Here is a 20,439-nt window from a genome sequence, read left to right on the forward strand (position 1 = left end):
AGGAACTTTGCAAATAATTGCAATTCATCTGATCGCTCTTCATAACATTCCCGGAGTACATGCAAATTGCCATCATAAAAACTGAGGCAGCAGACTTTGTGAAAATTAATATTTGTGTCATTCTCAAAACTTTTGGCCCACAGCTGTGTATATATAATAATTTAGTATTATTTAACCACTTTCAGACCGGACCATTTTGCTGGTCAAAGACCAGACCCCTTTTTGCGATTCGGCACTGCGTCGCTTTAACTGACAATTGCGCGGTCGTGCGACGTGACTCCCAAACAAAATTGACGTCCTTTTTTCCCCACAAATAGAGCTTTCTTTTGGTGGTATTTGATCACCTCTGCGGTTTTTATTTTTTGCGCTATAAACAAAAATAGAGCGACAATTTTGAAAAAAACACATTATTTTTTACTTTTTGTTATAAATATAAATAAATATCCCCCAAAAATATATAAAAAAACATTTTTTTCCCTCAGTTTAGGCCGATACGTATTCTTCTACATATTTTTGGTAAAAAAAATCGCAATAAGCGATTATTGATTGGTTTGCGCAAAAGTTATAGCGTTTACAAAATAGGGATAGTTTTATAGCATTTTTATTAATAATTTTTTATTATTTTTTTTTTTTACTAGTAATGGCAGTGATCAGCGATTTTTATTGTGACTGCGACATTGTGGGGGACACATTTTTGGGACCATTGTCATTTATACAGTAATCACTGCTATATAAATGCAGTGATACCTGTGTAAATGACACTGGCAGTGAAGGGGTTAACCAGTGGGTGGCAGTGTAGGGGTTAAGTGTTCCTAGGGGTGTGTTACTAACTGTGGGGGGGTTGGGTTTTCATTTAGTGAACACTGATCTCTGCTCCAATCACATGGAGCAGAGATCAGCGTCACTAGTTGCTTGGCAGAATGGAGAAATGTTGTTTACAACGGCATTTCTTCATTCGGCCGCTCCGTGAGACGATCGCGGGGATGCCCGCGGCGATCGAGTCCGCGGGTCCCGCGACCGGACTCACGGAGGTCCCGACCAGCGTGGGAGCGCGCCGCCGGCGGCGCGCTCCTGATGGCAGGGCGGCAAATTTAAAGGGACGTACATGTACGCCCATTTGCCTGCCCGTGCCATTCTGTCGACGTACATCACCGTGCGCTTATCGGCAAGTGGTTAAGGTACTTATATAGCGCCGTCAATTTTATGCAGCGCTTTATATATACATTCTGCATTTACATCGGTCTCTACCTTCAAGGAGCTTACAATCTAAGGTCCCTAACTCACATTCATATACTAGGGCCAATTTAGACAGAAGCCAATTAACCTACCTGCATGTCTTTGGAGTGTGGGAGGAAACCGGAGTACCCGGAGGAAACCCACGCAGGCACAGGGAGAACATGCAAACTCCAGGCTGGTAGTGTCGTGGTTGGGATTCTCTCTCTCTCTCCCTCTCCCTCTCTCTCTCTCTCTCTCTCTCTCTCTCTCTCTCTCTATATATATATATATATATATATATATATATACTATTATTATTTTATATGATATTATCATTATGATTAACAACGCCAGCCCCAGGAAGGTTTTACCCCCTTAATGACCGGGGCATTTTCTGCTATTCAGCACTGTGCCACTTTAACTGGTAATTGCACATACATCTACGTGATCCAGCCTTGTCCGAGTCGGCTGCCCGCAGTAAGGGCCAATTCACACCACATGCAGTCCAGTGCGTTTTTTTTTTCTGCACCAAAAACGCATAGAAAGTAGGTTATATGGTTTTCAATAGCTTGCAGTTCCAGTGCGTTCCAGTTCCAGAAAAAAAAAAGTAGAACATGCTGCATTTTTTCTGCACTGGGCTGTACTGGAACGCTGTAATGCCCTGTACACACGGTCGGATTTTCCGATGGAAAATGTGCAATCGGACCGTGTTGTCAGAAATTCCGATCGTGTGTGGGCTCCATCTGACTTTTTCCATCGGGTTTTCCGACCCACAAAGTTTTGAGAGCAGGATCTAAAATTTTCCGACCACAAAATCCGCATAAATTCCGACGGTGTGTAGACAATTCCAACAGACAAAGTGCTACGCATGCTCAGACGAAAGCTATTGGCTACTGGCCCGTTTATAGTCCCGATGTCCGTGTTGTACGTCACCGCGTTTAGAACGATCGCATTTTCCAATATCTTTGTGTGAACGTGTGTATGCTAGCCAAAATCCAAAAAGTCGGAAAAAATCAGACGGATTTGGTGGTCGGAATGTCCGACCGCGTGTATGGGGCATAAAAAGCATCAAAAACTCACGGGAACGCACCAGAATGCACCTAAACGCACCAAAAACGCACTGGAACACCTATCTTATTTAGGGCCAGTTCACACCAGACGCAGTTCCGTTCAGTTCCGTGCGATTTTTTTTGCACTAAAAATGCATGCACAGTGTTTTCCATGTATTCCAATGGCTCTAGTTTACACCATGCAGTCAGTTTCTGGTCAGATTGGTATTGGTGCAGGAAAAACTGAACTGCATGGAATTGCATCTGGTGTGAACTGGCCCTTACCAGATGCAGTTCTATGCAGTTCAGGTTTTTCTGCACCAATACAGTCAGTTCCGGTCAGTTTCTGCACCAGAAACTGACCGGAATCTGACCAGAAACTGACTGCATGGTGTGAAGTAGAGCCATTGGAATACATGGACAACACTGTGCATGCATTTTTAGTGCAGAAAAAAAGCACACGGAACTGAACAGAACTGCGTCTGTTGTGAACTGGCCCTTAAGGTTAAGGGGAAAAAAAAGGGGGGGGGGGGGGGGAGATGCACTGGACTGCATCAAGAATGCACCAAAAAAAAAAAACATATCAAAACTGCCCTGGAACGCATCAAAAACGCGGATGCAAAAAAGCACCCGGAGCACACCCGGACTGCGTTTCTATGGTGTAAACTGACCCTAAAAAGCACCAAAAAAAAATCACAGGAACGCACCAAAAATGCACTGGAACACCCATGTTCTTATTTAAGGTTACGGGAAAAAAAAGGGGGGAATGCACTGGACTGCATAAAAACACACCAAAAATGCATCAAAACCGCACTGGAACGCATCAAAAACGCGGATGCAAAAAAAGCATCTGGAGCGCATCTCGGGACTGCGTTTCTATGGTGAGAACTGGCCCTAAAAAGCATCAAAAACTCACAGGAACGCACCAAAAATGCACTGGAACACCCATGTTCTTTTTTAAAGTTAAGGGGAAAAAAGGGGGGGGGGTGCACTGGACTGCATCAAAATGCACCAAAAACCGCACTGGACTGCATCAAAAAAATGCATGCAAAAAAAGGCATCTGGAGCACATCTGGATTGCGTTTCTATGGTGTAAACTGGCCCTAAAAAGCATCAAAAAATCACTGGAACTCACCAATAACGCACTGGAACACCCATGTTCTTATTTAGGGTTAAGGGAAAAAAAGGAGGGGGGGGGGATGCACTGGACTGCATCAAAACGTATCAAAAATGCGGATGCAAAAAAGCATCTGGAGAGCATCCGGACTGCGTTTCTATGGTGTGAACTGGCCCTAAAAAGCATCAAAAACTCACAGGAACGCACTGGAACGCACCAAAAATGCACTGGAACAGCCATGTTCTTATTTAAGGTTAAGGGAAAAAAAAGCACTGGACTGCATCAAAACGCATCAAAAAAGCACTGGACTGCATCAAAAACGCACTGGACTGCATCAAAAACGTGCATGCAAAAAAAGCATCTGGAGTGCACCTGGACTGCGTTTCTATGGTGAGAACTGGCCCTAAAAGTACTGTGGACGGTTGGCAATGGAAGTGGGTAATATTATTTGCTTAACCACTTGCTTACTGGGCACTTAAACACCCTTCCTGACCAGACCAATTTTCAGCTTTTGGTGTTCTCACATTTTGAATGACAATTACTCAGTCATGCAACACTGTACCCAAATGAATTTTTTGTCCTTTTTTTCCCACAAATAGAGCTTTCTTTTGGTGGTATTTGATCACCTCTGGGGTTTTTATTTTTTGCGCTATAAATGAAAAAAGACCGAAAATTTTGAAAAAAAACGCATATTTCTTTGTTTCTGTGATAAAATTTTGCAAATTATAATTTTTTTTTCATAAATTTTGGCCACAATTTATACTGCTACATATCTTTGGTAAAAATAACCCAAATTAGTGGATATTATTTGGTCTTTGTGAAAGTTAGAGAGTCTACAAGCTGTGGTGCGAATCGCACAAAATTGATCACACCTGATGTACTGGTGGCCGATCTCATTTCTTGCGACCCGAACAAGTCAGGAAAGTACAAATACCCCCCAAATGACCCCTTTTTTGAAAGTAGACATTCCAAGTAGACATGTGCATTCGTTTTCGTCCGAATGCATTTTTGTCCGAATTTCAGGTATTTTCGTTTTCGTTTTGACAAATAATAACGAAAGTGCAGATTCCGAAAAACGAAAGATCCGACATAAATAAATGCTTTTTTTCGTTTTCGTTGTTACAACAGTTCGATATAGAATAGGAGATTCGAAGTGACCGTTCGATATAGAATAGGAGATTCGACGTGACTCCATATGTCTATTGAACCTGTGGTCGAATGTGCCTAAGTTTCGTTTACCTCTATTAGTCCTATTATATAGAAAAGCTTCGACAGAGAGTAAATATTCGACATAGAGAGAACAGAATCGACAGAGAGACACGATACTGGAATTGGGTGGGGGAAGTAAATTAAAAAAAAATAATGATAATATTCGACGGGATCGTTGCACGTTTATAATAATATTCGACGGGATCGTTGCACGTTTATAATAATATTCGACGGGATCGTTGCACGTTTATAATAATATTCAACGGGATCGTTGCACGTTTATAATAATATTCGACGGGATCGTCGCAACTATACGACACTGCAATCGTACATTTCGGCAATCGAATGCTCCGCCTATAGGCTATATAGTTTAGCAGCTCCATCGAATCTTCTTTATCCATTCGACAGATACCATAAGCCTTCCAAGACAGATTCGACCGTAATTCATGTGGATTTTCGGACGAATGCAATTTTTGCACGAAAAACGAAATAGATAAAAACGAATTTCGGGAGTAACTAAATAAATAAAATTTACGGACGAAAACGAAAAAACGAAACGAAATATTCTAGTCTGCACATGTCTAATTCCAAGGTATTTACTAAGATGCATGGTGAGGTTTTTGATGTTGTCATCTTTTTCCCACAATTCTTTGCAAAATGAAGATTTTTTTTTTTTTTTTTCTCACAAAATTTTTAATGTAATAGGTTATTTCTCTCACATGGCATGTGTATACCACAAATGACACCCCAAAATACGTTCTGCTACTCCTTCTGAGTATTACGATACCAAATGTGTGAGACTTTTACACAGCCTGGCCACATACAGAGGCCCAATATTGAAATAGCACCATCAGGCGTTCTAGGAGCATAAATTACACATTTCATTTCTCAACCACCTATTACATTTTTGAAGGCCCTGGAGCACCAGGACAATGGAAATGCCCACAAAGTGACCCCATTTTGGAAAGCTAACACCCCAACGTATAATCGATGAGGCATAATGAGTCGTTTGAATTGTTCATTTTTTTTCCAGAAGTTTTGGGAAAATGTGGAAAAAAAATGAAAACACATTTTTTTTACGCAAAGTTGTCCATTTATAAGATATTTCCAACACATAGCATGTACATAGCAAAAATGACACCCCAAAATACGTTCTACTACTCCTCCTGAGTATAACGATACCAAATGTGTGAGACTTTTACACAGCCTGGCCACATACAGAGGCCCAATATTGAAATAGCACCATCAGCGTTCTAGGAGCATAAATTACACATCTTATTTCTCAACCACCTATTACAGTTTTGAAGGCCCTGGAGCATCAGGACAATGGAAATGCCCACAAAGTGACCCCACGTGGCACTGACAACATGTGGCACTGACGACACGTGGCACTGACAGATGGCACTGGAGGCAGATGGCACTGGAGGCAGATGGGGCTGACAGATGGGGCTGACAGATGGGGCTGGCAGATGGGGCTGACAGATGGGGCTGACAGATGGGGCTGGCAGATGGGACTGGCAGATGTCGCTGGCAGATGGCACTGGGGCTGGCACTGGCAGATGGTGCTGGCTATTTGCTCTGGCTAATTGCTCTGGCAAATTGGGCTGGCAGATGGCACTGCGGCTGGCAGATGGCACTGGCGCTGGCAGGTGTCACTGGCAGGTGGCACTGGCGCTGGCAGGTGGCACTGGCAGGTGGCACTGGCAGGTGGCACTGGCACGTGGCACTGGCGGCACTGGGGCTGACGGCACTGGGGCTGACGGATGGTACTGGTGCTGGCAGGTGGCACTGGTGCTGGCAGGTGGTACTGGCAGGTGGCACTGGCAGGTGGCACTGGCACTGGTGGTGGCAGGTGACACTGGCAGGTGGCACTGGCGGCACTGGCACTGGCGGCACTGGGGCTGACAGATGGCACTGGGGCTGACAGATGGCACTGGGGCTGACTTACGGATTGCTCTCCCTCCTCACACGCTGTCTCTGTGTGAGGAGGGAGAGACACGGCAATGGGAGATGATCTCATATGTTTACATATGAGATCATCTCCCATTGGCAGCTGCGATCGCGCTGTAAACGGCCGCTTTGATTGGCCGTTCACGGCGATCTGTATTTGCCTGTCTCCGGGAGACACGGCGAATACAAAACTTCCGCGATGCGCGCCCCCGGCGGCGCGCATTGCGGAAGTAAACACGAGGCCGTCCAGGGACGGCCAGGCGAAGGAACCCGCCTGCTCTAAGGCCGTCATTCGGCTATAGGGCAGGCGGAAGGTGGTTAAGGACCGCCTCCTGCACATATACGTCGGCAGAATGGCACGGCTGGGCACAATCACATACCTGTACGTTGCTCTTTAAGTGCCCAGCCGTGGGTCGGGAGGGCGCCGCCGACGGCACGCTCCCAAACCGGTCCTGAGCTCCGTGACCGTGGCCGCGGGACCAGGGGACCTGATCGCCACTAGTGTCCCGCGATCTGGTCACAGAGCTGAAGAACGAGGAGAGGTCTGTGTAAACAAACCTCTCCCCGTGCTTCCTACTGTGGCTGTCACCGATCGTCTGTTCCCTGTTATAGGAAAAGACGATCAGTTACATCGCATGCCAGGCCACGCCCCCCCTACAATAAAAAAAAACACATAACGTCATAAATAACCCCTCTCCGCCCCCTAGTGGTTAACTCCTTCACTGCCAGTGTCATTTACACAGGAATCAGTGCATTTAAATAGCACTGATTGCTGTAGAAATGACAATGGTCCCTAAAATGTGTCGAAAATGTCCGATGTGTCCACCATAATGTCGCAGTCACAATAAAAATCGCTGATCGCCGCTATTACTAGTAAAAAAAAAATATATTAATAAAAATGCTATAAAACTATCTCCTGTTTTGTAAACGCTATAACTTTTGCGCAAACCAATCAATAATCGCTAATTGTGTTTTTTTTTTAACCAAAAATATGTAGAAGAATACGCATCGGCCTAAACTGAGGAAAAAAATAGTTTTTTTATATATTTTTTGGGGATATTTATTATAGCAAAAAGTAAAAAATATGACATTTTTTTTCTAAATTGTCGCTCTATTCTTGTTTATAGCGCAAAAAATAAAAACCGCAGAGGTGATCAAATACCACCAAAAGAAAGCTCTATTTGTGGGGAAAGAAAAGGGCGCCAATTTTGTTTGGGGGGGGCCACGTCGCACGACTGCGCAATTGTCAGTTAAAGCGACGCAGTGCCGAATCGCAAAAAGGGGGCTGGTCCTTTGGCTGCAAATTGATCCGGGGCTTAAGTGGTTATACAAGATTTATTATACAGGATTTATAATAATAATAATAATAATAATAATAGTAATATAATATAGGATTTGTAATACTATTTTTGTTGTTGTTAATAATAATAATAATAATAATAATATGATATCAATATGTTATTATTTTGTATTATATATAAAATGTATCTGTTTTATTATTATTATTGTTATGGATTTCTATAGTGCATGTCATTGATGTTTCTCAATAATTGAGTGGCTCTTGTTCCGTGCACGCTTCCAAGTACACGTTGTCTTGGAGGGATCGGAGAGTTCCTTGATGAGTTGTAGAGTTAAAGTGAATCTCTGTAACAGAATCCGTCTGTCCGGTGACGTCTGGGGAGCCGTCCTGCGGCTCCGGAGCCCAGTTGGTGTAACAGGCACCGCGCAGTGACAGCGCCTCGTGTATCTGAAGCCGCAGCGAGCGGGGCTTGTTGTGTGTGACTCGGGCTTTGCTGTTGCTACCATCTCCTGTAGTGGGAACAAAATGTAACAGGATGACACTCAGAGCACGATGGGAGGTCAGAGCCGAGTGACCTCTAACCCGTGGCAAGGCACCATGTAGACTTGTGTTACAACAGTTGTTACATACGCACAACTGCATTAAACTGAGTAGTTTTATTTTGCACAAAGTTATTTGTTGTGTTTCCATAGGCACCGGGAAAATATTCATAGATGGGTATAGACACAGCCAGCCACAACGGATGCTTTGGAACAAAAAAAAATTAAAAAACATTTTTGGGCCATGGACAGGCATGTGCGAGATCCACGCAAAACCAACCGATACACAAAATACATTTCCTTTCAGCTTAGTTGATTTGCCAGCCAACACAATATCCACTATATTGCCAAAAGTATTGGGACACCTGCCTTTACACGCACATTAAATTTAATGGCATCCCAGTCTTAGTCCGTAGAGTTCAATATTGAGTTGGCCCACCCTATGCAGCTATAACAGATTTAACTCGTCTGGGAAGGCCGTTCCATAAGGTTTAGGAGGGTGTCTATGGGAATGTTTGACCATTCTTCCAGAAGTGCATTTGTGAGGTCAGGCACTAATGAGGCCTGACTCACATTCTCCGCTCTATTTCATCCCAAAGGTGTTCTATCGGGTTGAGGTCAGGCCTCTGTGCAGGCCAATCAAGTTCCTTCACCCCAAACTCACTCATCCATGTCTTTATGGACCTTGATTTGTGCACTGGTCCAAATTATTTGGTGGAGGGGGGATTATGGTGTGGGGTTGTTTTTCAGAGGTTGGGCTTGGCCCCTTACTTCCAGTGAAGGGAACTCTTAAGGCATCAGCATACCAAGAGCTTTTGGATAAGTTCATGCTCCCAACTTTAAGGGAAGAGTTTGGGGATGGCCCCTTCCTGTTCCAACATGACTGCACACCAGTGCACAAAGCAAGGTCCATAAAGACATGGATGAGCGAGTTTGGGGTGGAAGAATGTGACTGACCAGCACAGAGTCCTGACCTCAACCCAACAGAACACCTTTGGGATGAATTAGAGCGGAGACTGAGAGCTAGGCCTTCTCATTCAACATCAGTGCCTGACCTCACAAATGCTCTGCTGGAAGAATGGTCAAACATTCCCATAGACACACTCCTAAACCTCGTGGACAGCCTTCCCAGAAGAGTTTAATCTGTTTATAGCTGCAAAGGGTGGGCCAACTCAATACTGAACCCTACAGACTAAGCCCTTGTACACACGGTTGGAGATTCCGACAACCAAATCCGTCGGATTTTGTCCGTCTGATTTTGTCCGACGGATTTTGTTCCGACGGATTTTGTCCGAAACTGTTGTATACACACAGTCGGACGAAGTTGTCGGAATGTCCGATCGTTCAGAACGTGATGACGTTATTTCGTTACGACGGGACTATGTTCATGCTAGTAGCCAATAGCTTTGATGTAGGAATTTGATCTGAGCATGCATGGCACTTTGACCGATCGGAATTCTCTACACATGATCGGAGTATGTCCGATCGGAGCATTTTGTCGGAAAATATTTCCGGCAAGTTGGAAAATTTGGTCCGACGGATATTCCGACGGAAACAGTCCGATGAAGACCACACACAGTCGGATTATCCGACAAAACGCTCCGATCGGACACATTCCGTCGGAATCTCCGATCGTGTGTACAAGGGCTTAGACTGGGATGCCATTAAAGTTCATGAGCGTGTAAAAGCAGGTGTCCCAATACTTTTGGTAATATAGTGTATCTGGATATTATGAAATGTTAGTGGTGAATTTTATTTTTCCTTGAAAAAATTTTTTAAAGGACAATTTTGGATAGATTGGAGAGAGGTTAGAACTCCTGTCAGTTTTTTTCTGCTGTCTGTGTACCAATTTGGGAGATTTACTCTCTCTATTTGTATTGATGACCATTAACATTGGGGAAAAAAGTGGAGGAAAATCTTGACATGTATTATTTTTTCTTCTACAGGTAAAAGTTTGGTTTCAGAATCGCAGGATGAAATGGAAGAGAGTGAAAGGAGGACAGCAGGGAGCTGCAGCCAGAGAGAAGGAACTAGTCAATGTGAAAAAGGGAACTCTACTACCTTCCGAGCTCTCCGGCATTGGAGCCGCGGGCCTCCAACACACAGCTGACTCACTAGCCAACGATGATAGCCATGATAGCGATCAGAGCTCTGAACATGCTCACTTGTGATTTTTTTTTTTTTTAACGTAAAGTGACTTTCAAACCAGATTTGTTCTCAGGAAAGACAAGTAACACGGCAAAGACCGGCTCGGAGATTTTCAGGATCTGACCTGAACGTTTTCTGCAAGGAAGACTTCCTTTAAAGACTACACTATGGTCTTACTCTTGAATTGTTAATGTTTTGACGAGGAACCGGACCGGGATAAGGACAAAAAAGGCAGAAGAAAGATTTAATTTGAATCCTAAAGGTCTTAAAGGGATTGTCTATCTCCAGTAGATATTATTCTATTGGCTTTTGTCCTGTAACTGTTTTACATCTATAGTCCACCAACCTTCCATATTTCCTCTCAACCTTCCTTCTCAAGTTCTCCTCATTGAAATCTGCCAACTCTTTACTTTTCTAGAATACATTTTTTTTGGAATGCAGAAGTAGGGATGTTTGGTTATGTTTTCACCATGATAAAAGCCTGATGGGACAGTTAGGTGGGCCGGTGGTAGGCTGAGTAATCCCTTGGCTTGACACTCCAAAAGTGAAATATGTTTGTGGTCATTTCAAACCCTGTCTCTGTATGCATTTGAGGTTCGGATGTTCCTGCCCACTGCTATGTGTTCCAGCATTTCCTCTTACATTCACTATAATAAGGGTGACCTCAGTTATGGTCAGTGGCATATCCTCAATGTGCACAAATTGAGGATAAAGGTCATCAGAGGCTTCCCATGGTCTATGCTTGAACCCCTTTCATTGCAGATCCTGCGGGGGGGGGGGGGTTACTCTGATGAGACCCTGATGTGAGGGGGAATATGATGGGGACCCTGCAAAAAGGGTGGACTCTGACTGAGTCCCTGCTGTAAGGGGGAATTTGATAGGTAACCCTGATATAGGGAGGGGCTCTAATAGGGGCCTGGATGTTTACAGGGACTTTGAGGTGGACCATGATGTAAGGAAGACTCTGATAGGAACCCCGAAGTAAAGGGGGATATGATGGAGAACCTGCTAAAAGGATGGACTCTGACTGGATCCCTGCTGTAAGGGGGGAATTTGATAGGTAACACTAAAATAGGGAGGGACTCTAATAGGGACCTTCATGTAAACAGGGACTTTGAGGTGGACCCTAATATAAAGAAGACTCTTATAGGAACCCTGAAGTAAAGGGGAATATGATGAACTCTGACAGTGTCCCTGATGTAAGGAGGACTATGATGCTGTAAGGGAAGACTCTGATGGGGACTCTGATGTAAGGGGGTTCCCCAGTGTAAGGCAGACTATGATTGGGACCCTACTGTAAGGGGGGCTCTAATGGTAACCCTGATGTAAGAGTTGACTGTTGTGGGGACTGTAATAGGGAACCCTGACTCTAAGAGGGATTCTGATGGGGATTTTTATTGCCCACAAATATTTGTAAAACTTACAACATGGCCTCTATACTGAAACATTTGGAGAACCCTGCACTATAATGTAAAACAAATATAAAATATGCAGCTAGGATGGTAGGAGCCGCTAGTAAAGGCCACAACTATGGATGAGCGGAACACCCCCGCTTCGGTTCGCACCAGAACCTTCCAACTGACCTTAAAATTCATAAGAAACTTTAGAACCCTATTAAAGTCTATGGGACTCGAACGTTCGAAATCAAAAGTGCTAAATTTAAAGGCTAATATACAAGATATGCAACAGACAACACCAGCAATAAGGGGTATCTTCAGGTGTATACTGTGCTGGAGGCACACAACACCCACTTTAACTCCTGCAGATGCCTGTATTAGAGAACACCAGCAATAAAGGGTAGATACAGGTGTATATTGTGCTGGAGGCACACAACACCCACTAACTCCTGCAGATGCCTTTATTATGGAACACCAGCAATAAAGGGTAGATACAGCTGTATACTGTGCTGGAGGTACACAACACCCACTAACTCCTGCAGATGCCTTAATTAGAGAAAAACAACAATAAAGAGTAGATAGAGGTGTATACTGTGCTGGAGGCACACAACACCACTTTACCTTTAGGATGAGAAAAAAACACACTGTCCCTGCCTATCTAGCTCTTTCCCTGCACGCCGGAACACACTACACAAGGCCGCAGCTCTGGCAGCCTTATATAGTGTGGGGCGTGTACTAAACCCCCTGAGCTATAATTGGCCACAGGCATCCTGCCTGTGGCCAATTATGGCTCTCCACGCTGCCGGCACTGTGATTGGCCAAGCATGCAAGGTCACAGTGCATGCTTGGCCAATCATGAGCCAGCAATGCACTGCGATGGCGTAGTGCATTGTGGGCCTTTGTGGGCGAATTTGGTGCGAACGGTCCACAAAGTTCTGAATTCGCCGAACAGATGAACGGCCGATTTTCGAGTCAAACATGCGTTCGATTCGAACACTGAGCTCATCCCTAGTCACAACTGGTGTACAAATCTGGGAACCCATCAGCCAACCTAGAAAGATAAAAGAAACTCCCAGTTTAACTCTCCAACATTTTGCCAAAAACTTACAAACATTTTGGGTGGAGTGACCCTCTAATGCCCCGTACACCCGACAGGATTTTCCAACAACAAATGTTGCATGTGAGCTTGTTGTCGGAAAGTTTGGTGTGTTTGGTCCATAGAACACACCATAGAACATTTGTTGTCGGAATTTCCGCCAACAAATGTTTGAGAGCAGGCTCTCAAATTTTCCGACAACAAAACTTGTAGGAAATTCCGAGTGTGTGTACACAATTTGGATGCACAAAAGTCCACGCATGCTCAGAATCAAGCAGAAGAGCTGCACTGGCTATTGAACTTAATCTTCCTCGGCTCGTCGTACGTGTTTGTACCACGTTCTTGACGATCGGAATTTCTGACAACATTTGTGTGACTGTGTGTATGCAAGACAAGTTTGAGCCAACATCCTTCGGAAAAAAATCCTTTTGTTATTGGAATCCTTAAAGCCCCGTACACACGAGGGGACTTATGTCCGACAGACTTCCGAAGGAGTTCTGCCGGAGTTCTGCCGGAGTTCCGACAGAGTTCTGATGGACTTTTCGGCTGAGCGGACTTGGCCACACACAATCACACTAAACTCCGACGGATTCGAACGTGATGACGTACGACTGGATTCGAATAAGGAAGTTCATAGCCAGTAGCCAATAGCTGCCCTAGCGTCGGTTTTAGTCCGTCGGAATAGCATACACACGAGCGAATTTTTCGAAGGGACCGGGTCCGGCGGAGTTCCGTCGGAAAAATTTGAAGCATGTTCCATATTCTAAAGTCCGTCAGACTTTGGTGAATCAAAAGTCCGTTGCAGCCCACACACGATCGAATAGTCTGACGGAATCAGTCCGTCGGACTTTGGATGTTGAAAAGTCCGCTCGTGTGTACGGGGCATAAGTTTTGTTATTGGAAACTACTAATGTGTGTACAGGGCATAAGGTTGAAGACAAAGAACAAACTCCATAAATCTGTCATTGGACCAGCCCACAAAAAAAAAATACACCGCAACCTCCAAATATTAGAGCATAAGATTCTGTTATCACAACGCCGGGACTTTTCAGGTGCTACAAAGCTGTACCCAAGAAGATTAGTATAAATAAAATATATATATTTTCCTTTACACCACAAACCAAACCAAAAAATATATATTTCATTTGTTTTAATATTCAGACCAAACTCCCCCATCCATCCATGTCTCCGTGCTTTATTTTGTTGAGAAATCACTTTTAAAAAACACCCCACTTGGCATTTCAAACCATCTTGAGTAAGGGCAGATGATTCATGTAGCATTTATTTCATGAAATCCACCTGCCATTAGCTCAGGCATGCAGGCAGGAGGGTGTGCTTAACTGAGAAGTCCCTCAACCCCTCCTCCAAATTAAAGGAAAAAAATGCCCATGAAAACTTCTGGGATGTATGAGATAATTTTGGCCATGGCTAGAAACCAGGAAGCAACTGAAGAAAAGAAAAGAAAAAAAAATGTAAAAAATAAAATATACTATACCTCCCTATCTATTTACTAATGCTAGCGGCAAAACAACTAAAAACAGTTCATGCTAATTCAATTTAGTCACGGCAGAAAAAAGACCGAGTTGTCTGCACATTTTTTTTCTATAGATCTATGTTTGTCCCAAGCATGTTTGAAGCCATACAATCAATTTGTAAATGGACAATCCCTTTAAGTACATTGATTCCAATTCAATAAGGTGTGTTAATTATTAAGTGCATTAGTTCTTAAAAGCCATTTTGATATTGAGTAGGCTTTAGTAGGTAAGCTCCGACATTTAGTATGGGTTAACTCACTTAATAATTAAACCTTGCCATTGAATAAGATCCAAGAACTTTAGTTGACATCAGTTATGTTTTTGTGATTTATTTTTGAATGGAAAAAAAAAAAAGAAAAGAAAATATTTAATATGTAAAATGTTATGAACGCTGTGTGTCCAAGGGAAGGGGGACAGCAGGATGCCTTTGCCTTAATTGCCAAAGCCTTGACCCGGCACTGACGAAGAATATAATTGGTTTGGAACATTCCAATACATAAGAATATGAATATGCTGACTATGGTATGGTCAGGTTACTTTGCTTTTATCTTGCACTGACGTTTACAAGAAAACAAAAATCACATTGTTGAAGCTAACGTTTTTTAAAGTTTCGAATTTCTTCTTCTTCTATTTTCTTCTCCTTCACCTTTGAAAGTCTTATTTTCTTATTTGGTGCTAATTGCACAAATGATGTGGTCTACCGGATGTAAAACAAAGAAGCCATTGAAAAAATGCTGCATAAGAGGAAATTTCATTTAAATCTGCAACTATTTTAACCAGGAAATAACGCATGTACAAAGCTGGCTACTAATTAGTAATGCAGCTATTTGGAGGACCTTATTATTACTAATTAGGCTTTAAAATGGTCAGCCACATAGATATTCTTTTTCAAACAATCCAAATTCAAAAAGAATACACAGAAATTGTACAATTGTAGCTGTGACTTGCATACGTGACCCATAGCCTACTTGCACCAGGCCATAAAATCCTTGCATCTTCCTAGCCCCTAAATTGTATGTAAAGCCCAAACTTTGTGTTTTAGATAAAATATTGAAGGGTTAAGACCTCTGTCAAGTTACGAGGGCTGTACCGAAAGCTGTGACTTGCATATGTGACCCATAGCCTACTTGCACCAGGCCATAAAATCCTTGCATCTTCCTAGTCTCTAAATTTTATGTAAAGTTCAAACTTAGTGTATTGAAGGGTCAATGCCGCATACACATGATCGGACTTTCCGACAATAAAACCGTGGAATTTTGTTCGAAGGGTGTTGGCTCCGACTTGTCTTGCATACACTCGGTCACAAATGTTGGCCAACAATTTACGAACGTCTTGTACGCAGTGACGTACAACACGTACGTGGTATCGAACGCTGGTTTTACAAGACCAAGTGCTTCCGGCTCGTCCTTGATTCCAAGCATGCGTGTTTGTACTTTGGACTTTTGTCCGATGGACTTGTGTACACACGATCGGAAAGTCCGACAACACACATTTGTTGGCGAAAAATTTGAGAGATTGCTAGCCAACATTTGTTTGGCGGAAAGTCCGACAACAAATGTCCAATGGAGCGTACATACGGTCAGACTTACCGCCAACAAACTCACATCCACCATTTCCCGTGGGAAAATATGATCGCGTGTACACGGCATAAGACCTCTGCCAAGTTAGGAGGGTTGTACCGAAAGCTGTGATTGCATACAAGACCCATAGGCCTCTTTGATATGGGGCTGTCTGTATTTAGCATCCGCTTGCTCAACAGGGATCTGTCGGAGAGTCCGCGCTCCCCTATGGGGGGATCGGATGATTACAGACCGCTTGTCCATTTTCACAAATGCAGGCCACACTTTTCAGATATTTATTTGTAAAAATTTTGGAAAACCATTTATTATTTTCCTTCCACTTCACAATTATGTGCCACTTTGTGTTGGTCTATCATATAAAATCCCAATATGATTTTATGAATACTTTTTCAATGTACTATATTTCATTTGTAGGAGAAATGTGCACAGGTGGATGAAGAAGATTAAATGGTGTAATCTCCATAAATATTCTGTAGTCTTCTGTGGATTTCAGACAGCCTGCACCACTTCATCAAGAACTCAATCATGGCTAGTTGCTTCTGCTTGGATTCCACTTGTTTACCTGCAATGAAAAAGAAGCAGAAGAGTTATTAAGCAGAGTTTCTCAACCGGGGTTCTGTGGAACCCTATGGCTCTTCCAGAGGCTGCTAGGGACTCCTTGAGCAGTGACCAATCTCTGTCTCTCAGACAGGTCCCCAAAGACAACAATGATCTTTTTAGCTATCTGAAAGGGGGGAATTCTTCCCAATGACCACATATGTAGGGAGCATTCTTCCCACTGGCCATCACACTAATGTATCATGAGATGTAGATATAGTCATTTTTAACAGGGGTTCCCTGAGACCAGAAAGTTATTTCATGGGTTCCTCTGTGTTGAAAAGGTTGAGAAGGTCTGCTATAGAGGAAAAGTTATGCCGCGTACACACGATCAAATTGTCCGGCGCAATTCACCGGACAATTTGATCGCGTGTGGTCTTCAGCGGACTTTCTCAGCGTAAAGTCCGGCGGTCTTAGAAAGTATCTTTGCAGTCCAATCTTGGGTTTCAGCGGACAATACGTTCATCAGTATGCTAGTCCGGCGGACTAAGAATGACACATGCTCAGAAGCAAGTACGAAAAGGAAGCTATTGGCTACTGGCTATTGAACTTCCTTTTTCTAGTCCCGTTTCTGTACGTCATCGTGCTAGCAAACGCTGGACTTTCTGTGTGTCCATGTGTGGGCAAGTCCATTCGGTAGAAAGTCCGCCGGACTATCCGCCGGATTGTTTGCCGGACTAAGTACGCCGGACAATTCGATTGTGTGTACGCGGCATTACTCTACTAACGTGAAATTTGAATGACCTCTGTATATTCATGTTAAAAAATTATGGCCACATTTGCTTTGCTTTTGGTACCACCCTAGTATTTTTGTTGTCTACGTCCAACTAGTGAGATTATCCTTAACTTCCTGTCCTGGAAACACAACAGGAAAGAAGAGGAAATCTCTTCAAAGAGAACAGAATTCCCGTCTTAGAACGTTGCCACAGGAGCAGGTGACATTGTTGGAGGGGCTTTTCCTGACCTCTTGCTCTGATGACAATTTTTGGATTTTCTCTCACTTTCAATCTTAGTGACAGTGGTAACAAGGGGCTAATTGAGGGGCAAATTTCCCCAGTGGCCAATAAAAATTAGAAAAAAGGTCAAACCCTTCTCTATTCTATCCAGAAACAAAATGTCTTTACAAACACTTTAAACAGCAGGATAATTACATCATCATTATAATTATATAACACTCCAGCCTCCTCCTTATATTGTCTCTTCTCAACTCTTCACCACCCCCATTCCTGTCCACTTGCCGTCTCCATTTTCCCACCTGAACTCCAGTAACCCAATGCTTCCCAATCCACCCAATTCCTGCTGGGCCTCCTCCTGCACTTTATCTGCTCCCTTTTTCTCTCATCCCCTTTCCCTAGACTGGGAGGATAGCATGGTCCCTCACTAAATGCTTGGATCTAGAGCAATGTTGCATGGCCACTGTTACCTTTGAGGAGGTAGGTTCAGTTGACCCTTCTTTCAATATAGAATTGTGTTATTTTTCCTGGAACGTTTTGTCTAGGCTTGCTGTTTTAAAGAGGAAAAAAATATGTAGAAAGTTAACCTATACAAAAAAAATGTAAAAAATCATAATAGCCATACATGGAAATTAATTCTGGCTCTTTGTATCATTTTTTTTTTTTTTTTTAATAACCGAACAATCCAAAATCTAGATGTACAAGGTGCTCCCTTTCAACAACATAATTTTTATTGGTGATTCAGTGGCTGGACTGTTTGCTTCCAGTTGGCAAATAAAACCTCTTTAAGACAAACATTAAACAGTCCTAGTATTATTTTTTTCAAAAATAGTTTTAATAACTTCAGTGATGTAATTCTAAAAAAATATGCCAAAGAAGTAAACATTTTGTTTTAATTCTGGCAAAAAAAAATTGTACTTAAGAGTTGTTCCGACATGCTGGAAATAATGTAAACATTAAATGAAGAAAAAAAAAAAAAAAGAATGAAAAGCATAATAATTATTTTTTTCTGTAAATACACATCTCATCGCTTTAGTGACTTTAGCTCCCAATACAGCAGTATACTTTTGTACAGATTCTCAATTGTTTTTTTTTTTTATTATTTTGTTTTTTTTTTAACTACACTTAGTTTTTTTTTCTTTTACCATGAAATGGATTTACTCATGATTATATGTTCCCCTTGCACTTTTGCATCCAACCAGGTGGATAAGGATGATGATGAATGAACCTGTGGTTATGTATATACATTTTAGGGAAAAGTCGCATTCTGAGATATTAGATTTTTTTTTTTATTATTGATCTCTCCACTATATGCACCACTTTTCTGGAGATAATCAGTCTCCTCCAGGATCAAGTGATAGGGAGAGCAACTCAATTTGAAACATTTATGGAGCTGTTGGGAGACTAGGATTTTTCATTAGATTGTATTATTTCAAAATAATCATCCGACCCTGCCTTAACAACAAACGTATTCAATAAGAATACTTAATAATAAAGTGGAATACATTTATTAAACTATATTAATTATACAGAATTTTTAAGCAAATTAAAGGATCCGACATTTGCATTGAAACCCAAAAAACACAGGCGATCTAAATTATAAATAAAAACAGAATTTGAAACTTTGCTGAATTTACATCAAAACAAGTTCACCATTTCTGCTTAAAAAATGAACCATAATTTTGAAGTTAATCATTTTATGCAATGAAAACTCATTTATTCAATTGTTCTTACCTGTGTAAAAATTTCATATTTTTTTAAACATATTCTAAAAATGTAAATTTTTACAATTCTCATTTAAAATACTTTATTAATTCATGGCAAAAATGTACCAAAGAAACCCATAGTAAAAATGTTTTACATGTTTCGGGATAAAATTGTATAGCTTTCAAAAAATACATTTCTGCTCCATTTTATTAGCATTTCTAGCCTTGTTTTTTATTTTTTATCGATGGAAATAGTGTTTCAATTTGTATAGATGTCAACAACACGCAAATGGAAAAAAAAAAATGGCCACCATGGTAATGCTGAATTGGGGAGTCCATTTAGGGTCTACTTACCGTTCTTACAGGCAATGAAATAATGGTTTACACAAAGCAAACGGCTTTAAAATGTTTTAGGAGTATGGACTAGCCGAGTTTATACTTTGGCTTTGTAAATAGTATGTATGCATTAAAAATTCCTTCTCATTTACCAAAAACAAAATAAGACATAGCAAAAAAAATTGTTTGTACTTTGTAAAAATGTTCAAAAAAATGTTCAATAAAATTCATCCTTTTTAACTACACAGAGTTTGTGAAGTTTATTCATCAAAAGTGATCGTTATGATAGGACTAAAAAGAAAACATTCCAAACTGTTTTCTATTTTTTTTTCTTTTATCTGAAATATTCCATGGGAAATGTATTTATAGTCAACAGGTGAAGCTTTTGCAGATCTCCTTTAGTAAAAAAAAAAAAAAAAAAGCTTATTGTTTTTAGACCTCAGGAGCTCAAGCTGAATGAGTTGGGTTGATTTACTTGAGTAGAAGATCATGTTCAAATTGCAAAGTGAATGTTTACATTGTGAATATAGTAAATTTAAGTTTACTTTGAAAACCCAATCATTATTCATGATTATTATTATTCACGATTTATATAGCGCCAACAGTTTACGCAGCGCTTTACAATGTATAGGGGGGACAACACAATTACAGTACAATACAAAAGGTACAGGAGGGCCCTGGTCGTAGAGCTTACATTCCAAAGGGAGGGGGT

General features: G+C 41.9%; 1 protein-coding gene across 1 annotated transcript in view; it reads left to right on the forward strand.

The window, feature by feature from the left end:
* The window catches only part of MEOX2 (mesenchyme homeobox 2), a 154,199-nt gene extending 134,227 nt beyond the window's left edge, over positions 1–19,972 (forward strand). Inside the window, exon 3 of the mRNA XM_077490702.1 lies at positions 10,326–19,972. Within this exon, the coding sequence (XP_077346828.1) occupies positions 10,326–10,550 (225 nt within the window). The 3' untranslated portion in view covers positions 10,551–19,972. The remainder of the gene's footprint in view (positions 1–10,325) is intronic.
* Positions 19,973–20,439: the final 467 nt, after the last annotated feature.

Source organism: Lithobates pipiens, unplaced genomic scaffold (genome assembly GCF_037356315.1).
Source record: "Lithobates pipiens isolate NorthernLeopardFrog02 unplaced genomic scaffold, aLitPip1_a1.2 Scaffold_19, whole genome shotgun sequence".
Classification (NCBI taxonomy): domain Eukaryota; kingdom Metazoa; phylum Chordata; class Amphibia; order Anura; family Ranidae; genus Lithobates; species Lithobates pipiens.